The sequence below is a fragment of the Oreochromis aureus genome, linkage group 5 (genome assembly GCF_013358895.1).
Source record: "Oreochromis aureus strain Israel breed Guangdong linkage group 5, ZZ_aureus, whole genome shotgun sequence".
Lineage (NCBI taxonomy): Eukaryota > Metazoa > Chordata > Actinopteri > Cichliformes > Cichlidae > Oreochromis > Oreochromis aureus.
The window spans coordinates 17,524,799-17,548,142 of record NC_052946.1 but is presented as its reverse complement, the minus strand read 5'-3'; the positions used below and the strand labels follow the sequence as shown (position 1 = coordinate 17,548,142).

The 23,344-nt window shown below is 40.2% G+C and overlaps 1 protein-coding gene across 8 annotated transcripts in view; it reads right to left on the bottom strand.

The window, feature by feature from the left end:
* The window catches only part of LOC116326605 (inositol 1,4,5-trisphosphate receptor type 1), a 75,426-nt gene that overhangs the window by 16,421 nt on the left and 35,661 nt on the right, over window positions 1-23,344 (bottom strand). For 4 of the 8 annotated variants that reach the window (XM_039611763.1, XM_039611762.1, XM_039611764.1 and 1 more), the window contains 9 exons: window positions 22,821-22,859; window positions 13,932-13,979; window positions 12,192-12,324; window positions 8,098-8,288; window positions 2,256-2,439; window positions 1,845-2,098; window positions 971-1,171; window positions 772-882; window positions 416-511 (listed from right to left, as the gene is read on the bottom strand). In XM_039611763.1, the coding sequence (XP_039467697.1) occupies window positions 416-511; window positions 772-882; window positions 971-1,171; window positions 1,845-2,098; window positions 2,256-2,439; window positions 8,098-8,288; window positions 12,192-12,324; window positions 13,932-13,979; window positions 22,821-22,859 (1,257 nt within the window). The remainder of the gene's footprint in view (window positions 1-415; window positions 512-771; window positions 883-970; window positions 1,172-1,844; window positions 2,099-2,255; window positions 2,440-8,097; window positions 8,289-12,191; window positions 12,325-13,931; window positions 13,980-22,820; window positions 22,860-23,344) is intronic. The other 4 variants (XM_039611767.1, XM_039611765.1, XM_031747951.2 and 1 more) reach the window with 1 other exon arrangement.

Below are 23,344 nucleotides of genomic sequence, written 5' to 3'. Positions count from 1 at the left end.
TATATACATACACATATACATATATACATATACATATACATATATATACACATATACATATACATATATATACACATATACATATACATATATATACACATATACATATACGTACATATATATACACATATATATATATACATATACATATACATATACATATATACATATACATATACATATATATATATACACATATACATATACATATACATATATACATACACATATACATATACATATATACATATACACATATATATATATATATATGTTTTTTTTTTTACAGTGTAACATCAAATGAATGAATGAATGAATTGTTGTTATGTACTAACAAAAACAAGGTTATAGCTGAGTAGATTTTGCATTTGATGTAGAAATAGCAGCTCAGGACTCAAGGACAACAGGTTCTCACCAGCTCTTTAGGCCTCATATTGTACAAGATCCTCTCAGCATTCTCGCTGTCATGACGGCTTTCCATGATGGCGAGCAGCAGCTTAGATGCATTGTTCTGAGAGTCAGAATTGGAAAAGATAAGAACTACAGTTTCTTCATCCAAGTAAAGCAGGCAGAAAACCTGGTGCTCTAGGAAAATAGACTGCTGCTATTTTTCTTGGCAGGTATGCAGAAGAGCTAGCTCAGACGGGCGAATTTCCTGCTCTTTCACTTCAAGCCTATTGGTGATACTGCTGTGAAAGGAAACTACAGCGTTTTTCCCCTCATTTTTTAAACTCTAGTCTTGAAGTAAAAGTGAGATCTGGCTCAACTTACCTTGAGCTCTAAAACCAGGTCCATCCGCTTCTTCCCAAGTGGGTTAATGTCATTAAGAATCAGGGCAATAATGATATCAATGCCATTGGACTCATGAGTGGCAATGCAATTCTAGGGGGGAAAGGAATAAGTGTAGTAAAAAAGAAAAGACATTGTCTTAAGAGTTATAACTTCCTTCACCGTTCAGTGTCTTTTGTACCTGGTTTTCATGGCAAGGGCCTTGGCAGTACTCTGTTAGACTCTCCAGTGTTTGGTTGATGAGGGCAACATTCTTCTCATTGATGTAGAGTCCGAGCAGACCGAGACCGCCTGTGGTGCTGCCACAGATACAGTCTAGAAACTGAAGCGTCTCACACACAAGGTTGTAGTTGTTTTTGTTGTTTTGGCAACGAAGGAAGTTCTAGGAAAAAAACAGTGAAAGTTTCACGCAGTTAACCAGCATGTAAACAACATCAAATTCAAGAGTGAAACGTCCAAGGAACAGCTCGTGCATGCTAGTGGACGTCTGTTTTTGCATAACAACATGGCATATATTAACAAGCAGGTAAACAAATATCTATACATGAAAATAAAATTATTCTATCAAAGTAATAGTCTTTTTAGAAACCTGCATATGAGTAAACAGTTGATAAAATCTCATTTTGTACATGGAGATCTTGGGGGAGGGAAGTACAATTAGTGGTACTGTTCAAGTCTTTAAAAAAGCCTTGACGCAAAGAGCTACCAAGAACCAACATCCTCTGCAGATACATCAGTAGAAACTAAAACTGATTAAACAGAGCCTGAATCCTCAAGACTCAAGAGCTTAGTAACAGAAAATCTCTGCTTTACAAGCTCAGTGGAAAAAAAAATACATGCGAGGCTCTCTGAATAGAAGAAACTTGAAGCCCTGATATCTCTGCAAATAAAGATACTTTACAAAGACAAACAAAGCTATTGGCATTGGTAATAAAAACCATTGGAAATTGTGTCTAGACTCTAAAGGCTTCAGTTTAATATTAAAAGGACGCACAACTGGACTCACTCTAAAGTAAATCTGTAAAACCAAATTTGTGACGCTCACTCTGACCCACCTGTAGGTCACGGTTGTGATTCTCACAAAGTAGCTGGAGAAAGCGAAGGATAGGCTGCATGATAACAATCACAAAACTCATCTCTCCTTCATCCTGGTTCTTGTCCCCGGTGCTGGGCTGACCATCTGCTGAGGTGAAGTGGTCCTCAGGGTCAGCTTCTCGCCGATAAGAGTTAAAGGCTTTCTTTGTGGCAGATGAGGCCTCTAATAGCTGCTCTTTCACGTCTTCTGTCATCACCACAGCTGAGTCTTTTGCTATATAGAGACATAGAACTCGTACTATAAACTGAGTCACAGCTAACAGAACCTTCAAATATTTTTTTCCTATTTTAAATTTAGAAATAAACATGAAATCAGCAGTTTTCAAACTGGGCATTGTTTAGTGTTAACAACCCAACAGGTGACCTCTGACCTTTTTTGCGAACAGGGGGATCTTTGTCCTGGCTGTCATCGTCTCTTTTCCTGTTTCCCAGGTCGCTTGTATTTACTGTCACCGTGGCTTTGATCTCGAGCTGGGCTGACTTCATGCGGTCGTAAAAGACACGGAAGAACTTTTCTGATTTCTTGTCTTCTGTCAGACGGCAAAAGAATGAGCGCTGGAGACACAAAGAAAGAAGAGCAAACTGGAATTATTCCAAAACCACGCTACATGTTGGTGGTGTCAAGTTCTTTGCTGAATGTGTTGATGCTCACCTGCAATGTGAAAAACAGGAATAAAAGTAGTTGATCAACAGAAAAGCAATCTGCTACTAAGCTGATAAGATTACCATATTGGGGGAAATAATTATTTGATTCCCTGCTGAATTTGTAAGTTTGCTCACATACAAAGAAATGAACAGTTTCTGATTTTTATGGTAGTTTTAATGGAGTTAGAATATCAACCAAAAATCCAGAAAAAACACATTAAATAAATGTTGATTTGCATGTCATTAAGTGAAATAAGTATTTGAGCCCAATGCAAAACATAACTTAGTAGTTGGTGGAGAAACCCTTGTTGGCAAGCACAACGTTAAGATGATTGTTTTGGTCACCAGGTTTGCACACCTTTGGCCCACTCCTCTTCACAGAAAAAACTCTCTAAAACCCTTAGTGTTTTTGGCTGTTGCTTGAGAACTCAAAGCTTGAGCTTTGATTTTCTACAGGACTGAGGTCTGAAGATAGGCTAGGCTACTCCTTATCCTTAATGTGCTTCTACTTTAGACACTACTTTGTTGCCTTGGCATATTTGGGGTATATTTGTCATGCTGGAAGAGCCATCCACGACCCCTCTTCAGTGTTGTGACAGGTTCCTGTCCAAGACTTTATGACACATGACCCTGTCCACTGGTTCTTGGTGACTGTGGCCCCAACTGCCTTCAGATCATTAAAATGCTCCTCCCATGTACTTTTCTCTTGATCATCCTCCTCCCACGAGGCAATATCTTGAATGGAGCTTCTATTTCCAAATAATCTCACCAACAGTTTCCACCTTCTCACCAAACTTATTGCTGATGGTCTTGTAGCCCATTCTAGCTTTGCTCAGATCTACAGTCTTGCCCCTGACATCCTTTGAAAGCTCTTTGGACACGCCCATGATGGTGGAGAGGTTGAAATGGAAGAAAATGATTTTCTGGACAGGTGTGCTTTACACACATATAGAGTTGAGATCAGGAGCATCTATAATTGATTGGCTGTAATCTGCGGGAGTCGGAATTCTGGCTTGGTTAGAGGGGATGAAATACTTACTTCGATCAATGACATGCAAATATATTTGTAATGTGTTTTTTTGTTTTTTTTTTTTGGTTGAGGTTTCATCTCTCTCTATTAAAACGACCATAAAAATGACTGAATTTACAAATTCAGCAGTGGATCAAAGAGTTTTTTCCCCTCACTATATATAGTATGGAGGTTACACCACGGGAAAATTTAAAATCTTTTGGTCTAATGTTTAAACAAAACAAGCTAATAAAAATATAGTAGAAAATTTAAGAGATAAAATGGAAAGAAAGAAAACAAATAACTGGTAACTTTTTCTTAACAAATTAGCACACTGTCTCGGCTTACAGTAAAAAACAAACTACAAATCATTACTTTATATCAGAAAACTCTTCTTTATAGGAAAACCAATCGTTATTCACAAAATATTATAAACTCTAATGAAGCAGGTCTAGCTTTACAGTGATGTGAGGATTTAATCGCTGCAGCTATGGCTGTGGAATGAGGTCAGGCAGAATTAGGACACTTCCATGCCCGATGTATACACTGTGTCCCAACCCACAGGTCTGTTGTTTTGATTATGTAAGAGCTGTTAGCAGCACAGCCTATGGAACGGCTTCGACGAGCCAAAGCAGCTTTGCCACACTAAAAGGGTGAAAAAAATGACATGAAAGGGAGAAGCCTGGCCTACTTACACAGATACAGAAATGGAGATGGTGGGAAGTTGTGAGAAAAAAAAAGAGGCAAAAGATAGATACCAAGAAGTGGGAAAAAGGGGCAAAAAGGAGGGGAAAGAACCTATGATCGAGAGAGGGGAAACAAGAGCGAGTGATAGGGAGGGAGAAAATCTTATCAGACGTTGTATCTAGGCCAGCTCTCAAAGTTTGTTACATAACCATATGGTCTTTTCAGGTTAGATGTAGAACTGGGCTAGTTAAGAAAACAAATACAGTAAATGATAGTCACATGGAAAATGTTAAGCAAAAATAGACAAAGCAAGCTTTGTTTCTGCTCCTCCAAGGACATTGTTTTAAATGTGTTTGTACTGCGGCGGTTGCATGCGATGCAATTTAATTTTTAATAGGCTCACTGTGCTAAATTTTTCATTCAAAAGTAAAAATAGTGACAAACCAATTAAGGAGCCAAAGTGAGAATTTATCTGGCTTATTAATGACTCAGTGAAGGGATACGCCGGGTTTACAGCCTAGTTTCCTTTAAAGAAACAATGACATAACTGTGTGACTGTGCCCCAAAGCAGATTCTCGAGCCTCGTGCCCCACCCTGGCCCTCCACCACTGAGCAGCAGCACTCCTGCACGTACACACTCTGCCAACTTAGGAACAAGGAGACAGCAGCATGGGGAGGGGAGAACTACCAACCAAGGCCATCATGCAATAAACAAGTTGATGACAAAGTGAGGAGTACAGAGACGCTGGCAGCCCACTCACTGCTCACACATCACAGCATGCCTGAGGAGGGAAGGGTTGAGGGGACAGTAATGGTCATGCCTGTCCGTCTTTTTTTGTTCATATAACTGCCCTCCATCAGCCGGCTAAAGCGTGGGCCTGCAGGGCGGGTGGGGGAGGGAGGGGGGAGGAAGGCAGGGTGCAAAGGGTGAGGCATGAGGAGCGGTGCTAGGATAACACACAGTGATTAAACCAGAGCAAACACAGGAGAGCACTCACCAGCACTCTCTCACCCTTACCATTACATAACTCAAACACACACACACACACACACACGCGCGCGCTCGTACAGTACCAGCACACGCAGGCTGGAAAGCACATACGCTAATACGCCCACTGACTTTTACACTCACAAAAGTGGGTCAGCTGTCTCCGCCATAGGCACATGCCAGTTCAGAGAGGACACACCCACATATCACACATGCTCTGCAATACAGTATTCTCTCCTAAACTCTGCGAATGCCAGCTTTATCCTTATGTAATCATCAATCATTTTCACAACCTGTCATTCAAGTAAAATATCCTATGCTGGAGATGCTATGTTTAGTCATTTACATTCAGGCCTAGCAAGACTAGCACCAGTGCTGAGCTACAGTATTTGATAAGGTGAATCAGGTTAAACTGAGTTATCGCCATTCGCTGCGATAGCGACAGTGGAGGTGAATGTACTGGGCATGCCACAGTGTTCTTTTCTTTTTCCCAGCATCATTTCTTTTTCACCTGCATCAGAGCTAACTGAGTATTTGTGTTTTTTTTTTTTTTTTTAAACAACAGTTCTTAGGAACTGAACCAAATTGAGTGACTCACTGAAACAAGGACGTGCGCACAAGTAAGGGACACCACAGTAAAGAAAAACACCACAGCAAAGCTTTCCTCTTATGATTTCTTCAGAAAACGTATGTGACAACAATCAGAAGTGAAAACCTGTACTTTCACATCTAACCACGTTGTTACATTGTGTAGCATTTGGACGCCAGTCCTCACACATTGGTTTACGAAATCTGTGCTGCTGTATCAAGACACCATCTGTGTTTTGATGGCACTTGAAAAGCAGGAGGAAGACTGGCATAATGGAGAGATGACGTTACGGATGAAGTAACACATGGTGGTCAAGGCAAGGAGAGAGCACGGTGATAGTAACGAAGGAGGATAGATGAGAGGGACGAAGATGTCACGGGCCCCTGCAGTGTTGGGTAAACACAGAGCCTGTCTGTATCTATGGAGGCAAACCCTAAGTGGAAAGAGACAGAAGAGCAGGACGGGGTGGGGGCGGACAACACTGAAAAACAAGGTCATAGCGCTTTCCCTTCTCTCCTTCCGTTCCGCCACTTGGCATCAACAAAGGGATGTTATGTAACAGCTATTTATACTCGCGCTCCCTTTTCCTTTCACCCTCCCTCTCATGTCAGGCAGCGCCACATGTAAACCAAATGGAACTGCTGCTGCTCCTCTCTACTCTACGCTCTTTTGAGACCTTTTCCTCGTTCCTCGGTTTCTTCCTTCTTCCTTTAAATTCGCCACCTCTGCATTCACATTTTTTTCTTTTTTTAGACTCACTACTCTGGTTTAGCACACCTGCACATCAAGGGCTTTGGAGGGAAACGGAGCAGCACACCATGCAGTTAGAAGCCAGATGGCTGACGAGTAAAATGTTAAAAGTTGTCATGTAACAACAGAATTTACAGCTGTCTGAGATCTCTCCTAGCTGTAGCAAGAAAAAAAAGAAAAAAGAAAGATAAAAAGATGCTATGTGACTGAAATATAGGAGCAAAAGAGTGCAAGAGCCTGAATGTAAAATATAACCTCTAGTGCATCTGTGCATTAGCCTTGCATGACAGCAAACAGCCTGCGTGTGTAAGTGACTTAACTGAGCAAGCTGGGTTATTCTGTGTGGTTTATTTCTGTGCACTATGTAGGCCATGAGTAAATAGTTAACGGTGTTACGTGAGTACAAGACACCCAAGATCCAACAGGTGCTCAGCTCAGCACGTCAGTCACACAACCCCACTTATATTTCCCATGGTGTGCTTTCTTGAAGAGACGAGAGAGAGCAAAAGAAATGCCTGATCTCAAATTCAAGCTTTAAGCTGTCAGTCACAATCATCATTGTTGTATTTATAGAGATGAAACGAGGCTTTTATCTCAGGCTTCCTTTATAAGCCATCCAGTCAGTAAAAGAACATAAATATTTGCACTGTATGGTGCAGTTCTAGCACTGCAGGATAGCTTTCCCTGCAAATAAATCTCCCTTTCCAGAACAAACTTAAGAATGCGAGGGTAAGAGGAGCTCCAGTTTCTCCTCAGTCCCCTCTGTGTTTCCTCATTCCTCCGCCCTCTCTCCCCACTGCCCCAGTTCCGGAGGCCCAGCGTGACCCAGTTTGGGCCGGCAAGAGAACGCAAGGGAGCGAGGCTGGAATGTTTTGAAGGCTGAGACATTCCTCATTGTTCATTCACACAGACCTTATGTAACACAGACGGATCACGTGACGTGGCTCTGCAGCAGCCGTGGGAAGCCAATGCATTATCTCTGAAACAGTGGCTTCCTGTAATCTGATTATGCAAGCTCCTTGCTTACACAACGTAGACGGACAGACAAACAGAAAGATGGGGATCCACTGACAGAACAACAGACATATGAAGAATGGATGGTGGGGGAAACACAGAGTTCAGAGCGGCTTGGGCTGAACCCGAAAGGAGGAGAGTTTATTTAAACTACCCAATACACACCTAAGAATTTCTAAAATGAAAAAACAGAAAAGCATGAAAATTTTTGATCCAAAGTCTACTACTGACATTATTAGCAGCTGGTCTGGGTTCCCAGCTAAGTTATATAGGGCTAGACGTGAGGGGGAGGTGCCGCAGTAATGTACATGTGCAGCTATGGTGGCACACTGACCCACTTACTGAAGATTGTCTAGAGATGAAAAATTCCCTCAATTACACAGTGTTCTTTACACTGATCGTATTGGAGCAGATCATGTTTCAAGTGTATAATTTTTAAAGAGATGCAGATTTATACACAAATCAGTTGTTTCACAGTAGACAACAGACACAAGTCCATATTTTTAAGGTTGAAATGTTTGGTTAACTGACCTGGATGGTGGTGTTTCCACCCTCCAGCAGCGCAATAGCTAAGAGGATGCTTTCTTGGAAGACTCGGTCACTCGTGGTGTTCATGATGAGGTCAATAACCAGGTCAGAGGCTCCTTCTTTGTCCAGATGACACTGTACCTCTGCCAGGCTCATTTCCCCACGACTCAGGCCCCCATGTCCCCCTAATCCACCTAAAGAACGAGATGAGGCAATGGGACAATTCAGAACAGGCTATATCAGACATGTGGCGTTAATTTTTCATTCTACTCTGGTTTATTTTGGAAAATTTCCTGCAAATAAATGGGAATTACAACTATAAGCATTTAACAGCTTATTATATCATCTGAAGATAATAACAGAAAAACAATAATTTGCTCTTAGTAAATTTATAGTTCAATTAAAACATACAGTGAGATTAAGTATTTGGACTTTTTTTCCATCTTCACACCAGTACAGTGGACTTTAAATCAAACAATTAATATGCAAGTGAGGTGCAGTGTTGAAGTATTGTTCGGTAATTGCAGTCATGTGTGAATTTAAATAAATTTTCAATTTTAGTTTTTAATACTTTAATAGAAATCAGTGGAAGTCAATGACTTCAGTTGCTGCTTGTTTTTGGGTTTCTCTGCCTTCAGTAACTGAAGAGACGCTCTGTTGGGTGGAGATCAGGTGACTGACTTGGCCACTGAAGAACATCTTATTTCTTTGCCTAAAACACTGGTGAACTTACTATACTTGCAGCCATAGATACTCATCCTCTAATGCTGCCCACACAATATTTGAGAGATCATGTGGTGTGCTTTGGATCATGAGTTGTTTCTGTCTTTTGCCATACATTTTTCTTCCATCATTCTAGTACAAGTTCATCTTGGTTTCATCTGTCCACGTATCCCCCCCCCCAGAACAGTGCAATTTTACGTATATGTATTCTGGCCTTCCTGTTCTTAAGTGTAACCAGTAGTTTGCATCTTATTGTATTTCCATTCACCAAGAAGACTCCTGATTGTGGATTTTGACAACCTGCCTGTGTGTAAGGAAGTTCACTCAGCATGCAGCTCTGTGAGAGTATTCCTCATTTAGCTAGTGGTTGTGCAGATGTTTTTTCTTAACCAAGCAAATAATTCTGCAGTCATTGGTTTTCTTTGTCTTCAGTGGTCCTTTAGACCTTTTGGTGTTGCAGATTGGTGATTTGGTCATTCCTAAATGATTTCTCTGATGATCTCTTTGATGGGTTTATTTAGCTTTTTTTTTAACCTAATGATGGCTTCTCCATTTGCATCAGTGTGTCTTTGGACTTCACACCAAAAACACTACCAAATTCAATTTCAACACTTGGAATCAACTCTGCTTTTATACAGAGGCATGTTCCCTCATCATGGAATAATGAGGGAACATGCCTCACCTGGCCATGAATCTGTGAGTCAACTGTCACATTACTTTTGACAGTTGAAACTGGAGGACTATATAATTTCTATTCAGTTGATGCCATATTTTGGTTAAATCCATTTAAGGTGAAAGTCTTCACTTCCATCACATAACCTGTGGTTGTTTACAGAGACAAAGCTCTAAAAAATGTGCTGTTTTCCAAATATTTAAGGACCCAACAGTATACATACACAGTTAAAATTAAATAAGAAAAATAATGTGCTCAAAACTTTTTGTTGCTTTAATAATGCTGTGAGAAACTAAGTAAACCCTTAATAATTTCATATGAATTGAGAGCAAATACAGTTGTTTAAGTAGTCATCAGAAAGTGTGACCACCACTGTCAAATCAGAGGTTTTGGCTGTTTGCTAGTCTGGCATATACAGGTGTGTATAAACACAATGGCACAATCTTCCCAGTGGTGGATATTCCAAATTCATGCCAAGGTCATACAGTGCAAAAGGCAGAGAAATTGCAAAAATCCCAAGAGCTACATCTCAGACTCTGCAGACCTCAGTTAATATGTTAAATGTTAAAGTTCATGACAGTATGAGCAGAAAAAGACTGAAGAAAGATCCTCTTTTGAAGAAGAAGAAAAGATGCCGGTAAAAACCCTCTTTTATTTAAAAATAACAAGGCAGCATGGTTTAGGTTTACATCTGAGCAAACCATAACTTCTTTAATAATGGCCTTTGGACAGATAATGATGCCAAAGTGGAGATGTGTGGTAATAACGCGTGTCAAATTTGGAGAAAACCAAACACAGCATGTCAGCACAATCAACCACACAAACACCAACTATCAGCACAGAGGTGGAGGGGAGATGATTTGGGCTTGTTTTGTAGATAGAGGACCCGGGCACGTTGCAGTCACTAAGTCAGCCATTAACTCTTCTGCATAAGTATTCTAGAGTCAAATACAAGGCCATCTCTTAGACAGCTCAAGCTTGGCTGAAATTAGGTCATGCAACAGGACATTGACCCCAAGCACAGCAATCAAAGTCCAAACCTCAACCAGACTGAAATGCTGTGATGGGATAGGGGTGGCTGTAGCTCAGCAGGTAGAGCAGGTCACCTACTGACCGGAAGGTTGGAGGGTCGATCCCAGGCTCCTCCAATCTGCATGCCAAGTATCCTTGGGCAAGATACTAACCCCAAGTTGCTCTCCGATGCATCCATCGGAGTATGAATGTGTGTGAGTGTAGTTAGAAAGCACTCAGTATAGAGGTAGTGCTTGTGAGAATGGGTGTGACTGGGTGAATGTGGCGTGTTGTATAGAGCGCTTTGAGTACTCCAGGAGAGTAGAAAAGCGCTATATAAGAATCAGTCCATTTACCATTTACCATCTTAAGAGAGCTGTGCAAACACAAGCGCCCATGAATCTCAATCAACTGAGTTATTACTGCTAAAGGTGGTAAACGTTACTGAATCATGGGGTGTACTTAAGTTTTTCACTGCAAAATATACAAACTTTTTTCTTTGTTAAAGAGTCCAAAAAGATGAACTTAAACAGGTCCCAAACGTGCTGTGCTATCAATCCTTTACTGACCACCTGTCCAGTGGTGTTATTCATTGTACATGGCTTTGCCTGCACATTCCCCCTTGAGGCCCAAGCTTCAGGCTACATATGGAATCTCAGTCTGGAACAGGTGCAAAGTCTGTTTTCACAGGAAGTAGCAGCTTGTCACCTAGCAACGGTAAAAAGTGGATCATGGAGGGGATGGGTTTACTTCCTGCTGACTGGAAGTTTGCCAACATGTTGGGACAAAAGGGAAAGATGGAGACCTGGGTACAACTTTAATCATCTCTGTTCTTGACTCCTGTTGAAAGAGGTTTTGTACAAACATCTGAGCTACTTATCACAAGGCTTAGTGAATTATCTTAATTGCATTTATTTTCTGTTGCTATTTTGTGTCCTCTTTTGTCTATTATTATTATTATTAGTATTATTATTATTATTATTATTATTATTATTATTATTATTATTATTATTATCATTATTAGTAGTAGTAGTAGTAGTAGTAGTAGTAGTATTATTAGTATTATTATTATTATTAAGTAGCATTCTTGCCACAGCAGATACAAAATGTTCAGATTATTAGGTCGACAGACTCACAGCACATTGTACAGACACCTGCACAGTGTCAGGGTGTCCCCCAAATCTATATTATGATAAAATGTCAACCAATCGCTCAAAAAAATACACACATTGCTTTAGTATTTTGACTGCAGATAATAAAAAAGTAGCAATGTTATCAGGTAGTGATAAGAATATTTTGCTCTGCTTGCTCAAAGGGCAGTTCACAGCCTGACTCGGGAGCTGATAACCAGCTCAGGGCCAGACAGATAAAGCCCCATCCTTATATAACAACCCCAAAAGAGGCTTGCCACATTGCAACTTCAGAGGCAGAAAAAAAAAAATTGCAAAAGGTTCATCTAGACTTTGATCTTAAATAATAGTAGTTGTAGTTGTGTTTGGCAGCACGATCACCCTCCTCTTCAGCAGCATGCGTTTGGTAAATGCTTCACACAGACACCAGGTCTATTAGAGACACTGAAAGATGGGTTTCCTTGGCCTTTCATGCAGGGAGAAAACACCACTGAAAAGAATGAACAACAAACTTCTGTGCTGGTTGTCAGAGATGAGTAACAATCGTCGTTGCGTCCCACCTGATTGGCTTTTGCCCGGTCCAACCTGACCGAGGGGGCCATTGCTAAATGACGTCAGGCTGTCCCTCCGCCCACCACTCCTATGGAAGTTGCCATAGTAACGATTCACCAGAATCTGTCTCAGCGCCTCGCCCTGCAAGAGAAGAAAGAGAAGGATGTAATGATGTGATGTCTGTGACGGGAGAGAGAGAAATAAAGAACAGCTTGTGTAACGGGATAACGTGCATCATTAATGATGTATTGTGCATTTCTTTTCTCTGTGAAGACTGCAAGAAAACGCAGCCTCAGAGTAATACAGACTAAAGACAAGTTAAATAAAGAGTAAATTAAATCTCTAATAAAAGAAAAATTCCTAAAATTCCGTGCTGGACAAACTTTTAGGTATAGGATAAACTTTCTGATATTTACCGCCTACATTACAATATTGTTATGGGTCTCATCGCAGCAGTGACCCTGTGTAGTGACAATGTGAGGTCCTGATTTTCACTTAGACAGACCTGGGGCCAGCCCTCCCACACTGTGACTCATCCACTGTCGAGCAGTCAGCAGCACGACTTTGGCGTTGTCATGGAAACCGCAGCCCATAGCTACCTGACAGACCTCCCATGGGATAAAGTGAAGGAAATGAAAGAGAAGGGTTTTTTTTGTGTTTGTGTGCAATTATGTGCAAATCATTGTCAACTGTGGGTGGTCCTTGATAGACGACGGAGGAGTTATGTAAGCTCCGCTGCCATAGTTATGCTCCAGAGGTCAGGATTACTTTATGTAGGAGGTGCGGGGAACACTATTCTCATTGTTCATTGGTTGGAGGTTAATCAATGGTATGCATCGTGCTTAACGGCAAAGCACAATCAGATGGAGTCAGAAAATTATTCCCTGATCTCTAGAGTCGTGAGGCATGAGCCAAACCCTTATGGCATTTTGAACAGGAGGTTATCTAAACTGTCAATACAAAGCAACTCTATAACAAAGTCTTGCCACTCGCCACTATTAAGCTACAGGCACAAACTTTTTGAAGCATTATCTAAATCAATATTAATTTCGATGGTTATCGGGAAATGAAAAAGATCCAAATTTTGCACTAAAATAAGTTTCATCCATCTTCGTCCCCCTGTTAGTTTTACTTCTACTATTTTTTACTTCAACATTTTTGCTGTTGAAAAATTCTTCCAAAAAGTTAAAACAGGAGTTTCTCTGTAACATTCAAAAACATTCAATAACTCTACCATAAGAAAGGCCTTTGGAGGTAATAAAACCTTCACTGCTTATTTGGTAATAACTACATGCAAGATGCCAGGAGTCAGGATATCTTGTTACACATATTTAATGATTGGATGAATGGTCAGTGATTAAACCTGCGTGAAAAATGTTTTTCTCTAAGAGATTAGTCCTATATATTGATGAACCCATCAGTGGCGGCCTCTAAAAATACTGATTAGACACAGACATGCCTGAGGCTCTGTAAAGTCTGTGCTTTGTCATAAACACCATTAGAGAGAGAATGCAGAGGAAAAACATGTTTTCCTTCATCAGTTACACAATCACTGTGACTGATCAGTTGGGTGTTACTTAAAAGACTAAAAGAAGAGTTCTCATAAACCTAGAAGGCAAAAAGAATCAGGTCACAAAGTGGGGATTTTTTTATTCTATATGCATGACTGCTTTACATCTAAATCTCAGTATGAATCTGTCTAGTGTTGGGGTTTTCAGTTAGGTTGCCATGCTCTTAAAAGTACCTACCCTCTTTTGGTCCTCCACCAACTTCTCAGGCTGGTTGTTATCCAGCTGCTGCGTGCAGTGAGTAGTGTGCGCATAGTGGTTGAACAAATACAAACACAGGGTTAGTATTCATGCAGCACAGAGAAGGCAATTGTCAGGTTAATTACCACATCTTGTACCTATTCAGCTGTTTCAAGTGGCCATGCAAAGGTCTGCTCGGTGTGAGTTGCTATGCTTTTACTGGTAGGTCAGAAACCAAGGAAATATTATGGCTATGTTTAGGAGAGCTGTGATAGGAGATGTGTACTGCGGTGACTGTGTTGAAATTCTCCAGTGGATGTTTTGTTCATTTTCTGAATTCCCTGCACAAACAAAAATGTAACCTTTTTCACACATTGGGCTCAGAGATTAAAGGTTCAAAGGTGTTTAGAGACTTGCGCATGAAGTTAAACAAAACCACTGAATCAATGAACCATGACGTTCTGTTCAAATACAACCCCAGCTTTGAAAAACATGCTAGGTTAATGCTGCCTAGAACGTTATTGAAAAATAGATGCTTAATCTCACTTTTGATAAAGGTTATCATTCTAAACTTTATTAGTCTTGTTTTTTTTAAATCTTCCTTGAGGATGATGCCCTCCAAGTCTTCACTGCTTCACTTAAACTCTTGCTTTTGGTATTTCTTATGTTGTCTTTGGGTAGTGAAACACATGCCCAGTCGGACTGAGATCAGATAAAAGACTCAGCCAATCGCCAAAATGATGAAATGATGAAATCTTGTCCAGTGACCTTTCGCTTATTTGGCCAAATCTGAGTCTGCAGGATGTTTCTGTCTACGTCTCTGTTGGCCTATTGCTTTTTTCAGCAAAAAAAAAAAATCAAATAAATACCAGCAGACAGGTTTTATTTAGAGCCACAACAGGTTAAGCTAGACATTTATTTAACCGTAACCAGACCTGTTTTGTGAGGCTTATGGGAAGCATCTTGTAGTGAATCCTTTGCAGATTATTGTCATGTCTTCTCTTCAGTTTTGACCACAAAACATCAACGCCTACATCCAGAGAATCAGTCATAACGTGCGTTTTTCAGCTGAATTGCACTTCTTGCATACCTGCTTGTTTGCTATTTCCTTTCTTTTTCTACTTAATTTTCCTATTCACAGCTATTTTTTTCGGAATTGATGCAACGCAGCCATTATTGAAAACTCTGACCAAGTTTGTTCATTTTTAAATCTTCAGTTGTATGTGCTCTTCGTACAAACAGCCAGCTCTATTTGAGTTTAAATGCCAGATCTTAACTCTCAGTCTTGATGCATGATCAATGATCCAGGTAAGGAAATCCAAAAAGTTTAAACTTTCCAAGTGACTCAGAGACCGAGACTAAAGAAGTCACTTAGTCAGAAACAGACTTTCCATGAAACATTTATTGGTCAACTGTCCAACTGATTTGGGATTTTTGCAACTTGGATACCATGTGTATAAATGGCCATTTCCCCTCAAACAGTTCTTTCAGTGGTGAAAAAGGGGCAACCAGCCTAAAACTGAGGATATGCACTTTAGTCTAGTCTGGAAAAAAAAACCCCAAAAAACAACAACAATATTTTAACTTTTCAAATGAGCCATCAAGTTTTTCAAAGTATAGTTCAACCGGTTGGATAGTATGGTTTTTCACTATTGAGTTGGGAGACCAGTATCATTTTCTCATATGGCTTTTCTTTTTAAATATGAAAACTTTGCAGCTGAAGTTATCATAGCTTAAAGACTGACAAAAGTAAACTATAAAAAAAAGTGTAGCTCTGTCTAAATAAAAAAAATACAAGTATGTTTTTTAGGTTTGTTTAAATGATCACATGCCCCAAATGAAGGATAAAAAACATTTTGCTTTTTGAAAACATTCATGCTGACCATTTTTAACATTGCCTGAAAGAGTGACAGAGACAACGTCTACAGTACTTTTTCTGTAAAAACTGTATGAGTCAAAAGATGGTTACTTTCAACTTTAAAATTTCCACTTTGCTTCCTCAGATAGCATTTCCTTTCTGAGTTATGGACAGTAACTCAATGCAGGATTTCCTGTGAAAGAGCCAGTAAATCTGAAAGTCTGATTTCACTTACTCAGACAGTTGAAACTTCAATTTAGCCTGAAATCAACTCATAAAAAAAATATATGCATGAGGTCACACATGTATATATTTTCCCTTTTCTATTATTGCTTTCAATCAGAATTACTTTATTCTGATTCAGTAAAAGGACTAGATGCTACAATCCCTGATACTGCATAAGATACAAATGCATTAGAAAGGTAGAACTTTTTTTTAATGTTCATATGCACCCTAGATGCCATTGAAACCCCTACAGTTCCTAAGCCTTATTGTTGGCTTGCTGCATGAAGTATAAGGACTTGGTTGGTTGAATTGCAATGTCACAAGTCTGTTACTGGGCTGTTCTCCAAAATATACAATTATCATTTTAATAACTTAGATTCCCCACCACCACCGCGCTCCCCTCCTAAAACACACACACACACACACACACACGTGTATTTATATCCTTGTGGGGACATCTCATTGACATAATGCTCTCCCTAGCCCCTTACCCTAACCATCAAAAATGAATGCCTAACCCTGACCCTTACCCTAAACCTAACCATAACCTAATAGTAACCCTGACACTAAAACCACATTTTGAGTCTCAAAAATGCCTTTAAACTCGTGGGGACCGGGATTTTTGTCCCCACAAGTATAGTAAACTTTTTGGTCCCCATGAAGATGTTAATACCCGTCCACACACACACGCACACACACACACACACACAAACAAAGGTGAACCAAAACTGAAATCACACTGCAACTGTCAGGTAGTGAGGAATGAGTAAATACAAATGAGGTGAAAGGTTCTCAGTTTGAACTATGCTATGAGTAGGACGTGACAAAAAGTGCAATGATCCACTCCAGTAATATAGAGATGCATTGTGTTCCTATTTTCATTTCCTAAAGTCCTATTCGGTGAACCAAAACAGTGGCAGTTCAGATTAGATTAGTATTAAAATTCAGTATCTCTATATAGTACTTCTGTTCACTGGGGAAAAATTAAACCAGAATAAGGTACTGCTCTGCATACATTGTTATGTAAAAGGACAGTGTAAGAGGGCAAGAGAGGGGAAAAGACAGGAAAGGGGCGATGAGGTTAGAGTTACATAATCACTCCAAAAGAAACCAGGCCACTAAACCAATGACACAGAGATGCTTGCAGAAGCCATCTGTTACCAAAAACACAGTGGGCAACAAGAGAACCATTGAAAGGCAGAGACAGAATTAATAAAAAAAGAAGAAGAAAGAAACATGCTACGAGTATGTTTTCATGTGTTCATGTGAGCTGCAGCTGATGTATGATGATCAGAAGTTTGCTCAAATATTCACATACACTCCTCTTGACTGATTAAATGTTTCTAGCAAGTTGCACCTCGACCAGATGCTTTTGGTAGTCATCAACAAGCTTTGGGCATACGTTTTATTGGCAGAATTCTAAGGGTTCATTTAAAATCATTGGTTTCCTGGCATAGACCAGACTTTTAAATGTAGAGCACAAACTTTCAATAGGGTTGAGGTCAGGCTTTCGGAAGGCTTTTCCAGAAGCTTAATGCTAGCTTATTTTTCCATTCCAAAACCTGTTTTGATTAGTTTGTGGGATCATTGTACTGTTGAAATACACAGTTGTGTGTAGTTTAACTGTCCAGCTATTTGGAGGTTGAGCAATCTACCAGTACCACTGGTAGCAAAACAGACCCAGAGCATGATGCTACCGCCACCGTACTTAACAGTACAGTGTTCTTAGTTTTGAAAGCCTCACCTTTACTCCAGCGGGCATATCTCTTGTCATTATCTGACCATACAAGCTTTTCTTTGGCTCGTCCATGTGGGCAGCTGCAAATTTTAGTCAAGCTTGAAGGGGTCGATTTTGGAGCAGGGGCTTCTTTCTTGGTTGGTACCCTCTCAGTCCATGGCGATGTAAAACATCAGTGGAACATCAGTGTCACTGTGGACAGTGACACTGATGTTCCAGCAGTTTCCAGTTCATGTCAGGCTTGAGCCTTGGTGGTTACTGGGTTGTTTCTGAACATCCAAACCAATTTCCACCCATCTGAGGGTAACGTTTTGGGTCTTTTCCCAGACCTCAGCAAAGTGGTGACACATCAAATAAGTGCATTGTCTCTTTCAAATAGCAACTAATACTTGTTAAAGTTTGTTTTTATGTTCTAGAATTTTTTTTATGAAGCACTTTGTGATGTTTATCTTGAAATGTGTAATAGATTTAAAATTTTACATATTTTTTTTTTAAACACAAATGTTTGAACTGATGATCTTGGAATCTGACCTACTCAACTTGTGTAAATGTTCAGTTCTCCTTCTTAGATCTTCACTGAGGTCTTTGGGCTTTCCCATTGTTCTCAGTATGTGTCAATCCAAAGAGTGCTGTCAACAAGCTACCAACTGTAATCAAACATGATTGCATATGAGAAGTTAACAGACCTTGTGCAGTTAAAACATACTGTATAACCTTGCACATCACTATCAAGCCTGTATGCACTTTTGATCCTGTGTGGATTACAGCTGAACCAAAATAGATTCAAACTTGTGGATACAATATTTTAAAGTTATGAAAGATATACACTGTACAATGATTCCACCCTGAAAAAAAAAAAAAACTGTTAAAAGAAATCATTAAAAGGCCAAAACTACCACGCTCTTTATGTCCATGGTCATAAACTTCTGAACACAACTGTACATTAAAAATAGTTTGAAATGTTTTTAAAACCAGCAACTTTGATTTACCCATACAAGCACAGGAAAAACATGTAAACTCCACACAGGAAGGCCCCATCTAGCCCGTGGAACCCAGAACCAAGACATTCATGTAAAGTTAAGTGGTGATTCTAAAATTGCTCCGTTAGCCTCGCAACAGATTGGCTACCTATCTGGGGTGTAGGTCTCCTCTGGCCGATAACAGTCGGGCTAGTCTGCAGTGCAGCTACAACTATAAACTGGACAAGTGGAAGTATGGATGGATGATATTTTGATTGATCTTAACAATTTTGCCAAACTAAAAATAAATATTGGAATATTTGCTACTGGAAAATGAGGCTGCTGAAGAGACCAAAAGCTCCACCTCAACTTAAATGTGCAAAACTGACAACTTTTCGCGATAAGAACGAGGCATCTAGTCGGGCAAAGTGAAAGGCATCCCATGATGGTAAGTTAATCTGAACTACAAATAAATGACAGAAAAAGTCTAATAAGTAGCAGAAAATTTTGTGGATGTTGGTGGAAAAGTATTAATAAAAGCCACTTGGATAATTGAAATCTGATTACTATAAAAGGCCTAAGCATATTAATTTCACCCTTGTACAGAAGCAAGTGAATTCACAACACTTTTCTACTTACTTATTAAGGCTTTTGCATACATGTTTGTGTCATCAAAAGCTCTGCAAGTATTCAAAGATACGCAAAAGTTGCTAACATGAATGTCAAGCAGTAAAGGAGGAGGCTAAAGCACACCCTGAGTATACCTGATGTGGCATAGTTAACACTGGACCTGTAGTAAAAAAGTATATTAATATCGCATTTATATACACATATATATGCCCTTAAAAAATACAGGTTTCTAACCCTTTAAACATAACATCTTCATAGTTAAGAATATCTCCCCAAACCAGAATAAAAAGCAGACCTGTATTCAGTTATGTGACCGTTCTAATGTGTTCTAACATGTTTCTTAACAGGAAAGTGAGATACGCATTTTGTTTGTTGGTGTGTGCGTGTGGGTGGGGGTGAAAAAGCACAATGAGACAGAGCAAGAAAGAGAAAGTGACAGACGGAGACATAGCAAGAAAAGAAGAAAGGGAAAACACAGAATATACTCATGAGTTCTTTGGAATAGCTGAAATGCAAATAGTGGGATTTTAGCACATGGCATCAAAAAGCGACACAATGAAGTCTAGCCTGAATCTTGCAGGTTTTAAAATTATTATCTGTGCATAACAGCAGCTATGACCTATGAAATCTACTGATTCTAATGTTTCCAGTCCTTTTGATGATGATCAAAAAGCTTATGCCTTCTTCTCATTGCAACACTTATTTCATATCAAGAGTATTATCAAGCGAGGTGTGATATGAGACGTGACTTGGGTTCTCAGTGTTAAGGCTTTTGACAAACACAACAGCTGATCCCAGCAGCAGATATAACAGAGTTCAGCATCAGGTTGGGGGCTACGCATGCACATGCTGGAGGATCAGCATCTTTCACAAGTCTATCGACATGTTTTCCCTGTCACTACATCAAACCACAATGCAAAATGCTGATCAGAGTAGATATATGCTGCTCACCACCCCCCGGCCTCACCACAAAGACCACAGGCTAACCCCTCACGTCTGCCACATCCGCCCAAACTACAGTATATTCCACCAAACTGGAATCTCCCCAGGGCAAACCCCTCGATCAGTCTCACACCTCTCAGTTGAACATAAAAGGAAGAAAGTATGCGGACACACACGCGCGTACCAAAAAACTAATTCTACTTTACGTGTGTGTGTTTTCTTTTTTCTCTGACAGTGCATAAATAAACACATCTTTGCAGGTGGAAGCTGAGTCATGTTTAAACCAGCGGTGAATGACATGAAAACTGGGGTTTACCACTCGACTGCTTGTTATGGGCAGACAGTAGAGCAGACTTAAATTAAAAGGCTGTGCTCTGTCATTTACATTGTAGCTGACCCACTTCTATACCAGAGCTGTAAAATAAATTTCTGTCTTGACCAGAGATGGAAAAACCTGCTGTGAGAAAATGTGTTAAGTAGATATAAATAAAGCAAATCAAAAAAGCAAGATTACTCTTGCAAGCCAGTCCACTGACTGGTTTGCCACAGGAAGAAACAGCGCAGTGAAAGGGATGAAACAAGCCTTATTTTCCAACATGGAAGGCTTGCATAACTGCTTTGACTAGACCACACACACACGCACACACATCAGGGCAGGTGAAGCCTGAGAGTAGAAAGCCTAACACTGTGTATCCCGAATTCCTCTGGCTCTTACATAACTCTGACAGTCAAAGAGCAATGAATTTAGCTGATATTCATCTCGGTGACATTTAGCAATGGGATAGTACGCACACATCAGCGAGGTCAGAAATATACCTCGGGCCGTCTCTGTTTCCATTTCTCCATTTCTCCATTTCAAAAAATGCCTCCATAATACTTTGCAGACACTGCTGCATAAATCGACTTCATGTGACCCACATAAACTCTGTTTCCTGTTAAACACACGCACAAACATGTATCCTTCTTCTATACCATATATAATGCTATTCTGCTTTGCTCAAAGATCAACAGAAGAGACAAGAGCCAGCTACGCACTTTCATATCACACCTACGCAAACATTCACAGCCAACTTCATTACGTTTACACAGAGTGGGTGTGTGTTTGCATCCATGTGAGAAAGGGTGCGAGTGGAAGTGGGGTGGGGTGGGGGGAGGGGTGGGGTATTTGGAGCAGTTAAGGAATTGTGTCACAATGATTTAATGGAGCCAAAAGGGGGAAAGAGGTGAGAAGAAATATGAATATCGGCACGGGTTTCCACTTCCCTGCCACTCTTACACAGGAGCAGCTTTTCACGTGTAGACAGCCAGACAGAGATACAGCACATGAAAGAAACTCATACAGCCCCCACCCCCACCTCACTACCCCCCACAGGTGTGCACATGCACATGTATGCGTGCGCACACAACTGCTCTGTGGATAAACAGCTCCACAACACTTTTATTGGCAATTACTGCTGAAGGTCACACATCAGCGGCGGGGCTGAGTTCCAGGAAAAAAAAGCCTGGTTCTTATGTAACCTCAGCCCAGAGTTGGCAGGCACCCAGGAATCGTGCAGCTCGCAAGCAAGGAAAACTAGGACACAGCCTCAGTGAATGCCTCAGCCCTTCACAGCCCAACACGTTCATTAATAGGCGCATATACAGAGCACGCACACAGTCACAGTGCCCCCTATTGGAGCAGGAGATACTGGGGAGATACTGGGGAGACACCCAACCCCCTTCCCAAAAAAAGAGAAAAAAGAAAAAAAAAAGGGTATGATAGGATATAAAAAGGAAAGGGCAATGAATAATCTTCATGAGAACAGAGTGAGAGGAAATTAAGCAATGGGATTTCTCGTGGTTTTAATACATTAATCTTCATATTATCATCAGCTTTTTAGTGTTTGAGGGTTTTTTGTGTGATGTTTGTCATATGGTCATTGCATTCTGCACTCTCATGTCTATTCAGTTTTTTTTTTGTTAGTCTCTTATCAGTATTTCTGTTGCATCAATCCTTGTAGCTAATCTATATCAAAATATAACTTCTTGACCCCGCTTTTCACAGGTCTTTATCTCTTTTCCTGCAGTTTATCACATAAAAAGATAACTCCCTTAACTGGACCCGAATACAGTAAATGTGTGCAAAAATGACTTTCAACCAACACTTTGGCAGAAAGTCGTGTACAGTGCAAGGACAGTGAGTGGACACAAATACAGCACTGGCACATAGCCCAACCAGTAAGTGACTACCTTGGAAAATGGAATAAGGCAGCTCAGTTGAGCAACCTGCAGTCAGCAACAGAACACATCTCCCAGCCTCTCTTTTTCACACGTTTTCAGTTGATCTACACACCGTTTTATAGCAGACAATGCAGCAGGTGTTTAAGACAGAATTGGTCTATGACTGTTTGTTACCAGCTGTGCCCAAACCCCCACTAACTACAACACAGCCAAAGCAGCTGCTACAGAAGGCTAACGTTAAAGTACAGCTAATATAGTTACACAGATGTAACAGATGCTGTGGGAAACAAGGGCATGAATGGAAGATAAAGAGAAACAACCTTAGGCATATCCATCTCATCATCAAAGGCCCTGAGCTGAAAGAGAACAGAGGGTTTCAGGGGTTAGATAACAATGCAGGAAGCAGGAAGTTAAGGCAGAGGTCAATGATAAAGCATGTCATGTTAGTTAAGTGAGTTAAGACTGCTGAAAAAAAAAATCTAATTCAGGAACACAGATACAATGCCATATCCATGTGCAGTATTTTTGCATGGATATTAGGAAAAGTGAGTATAATTAGTACAGTCTCACACAGCCGTGACCACCCCTGTTTAACTGACACCAAGGACAAGCCAAATCCCTTCAAAAATAATGGTTGGGGTACGTGTGATGCAGTATGTGTGTATATAGTGTAAACTCTATATAACTACACAAAAGATCTGATGACATCAAAATCATTTTCATATATAAAATCATAGTGAACACTGTATCAGATTGCTGTTTTTGTGTGAGGACTTGCCTTTTGAAAATGCATCATTTTAGGAGTTTTGTGCTTCACTTTTAGCTAAATCGAATGAAACTT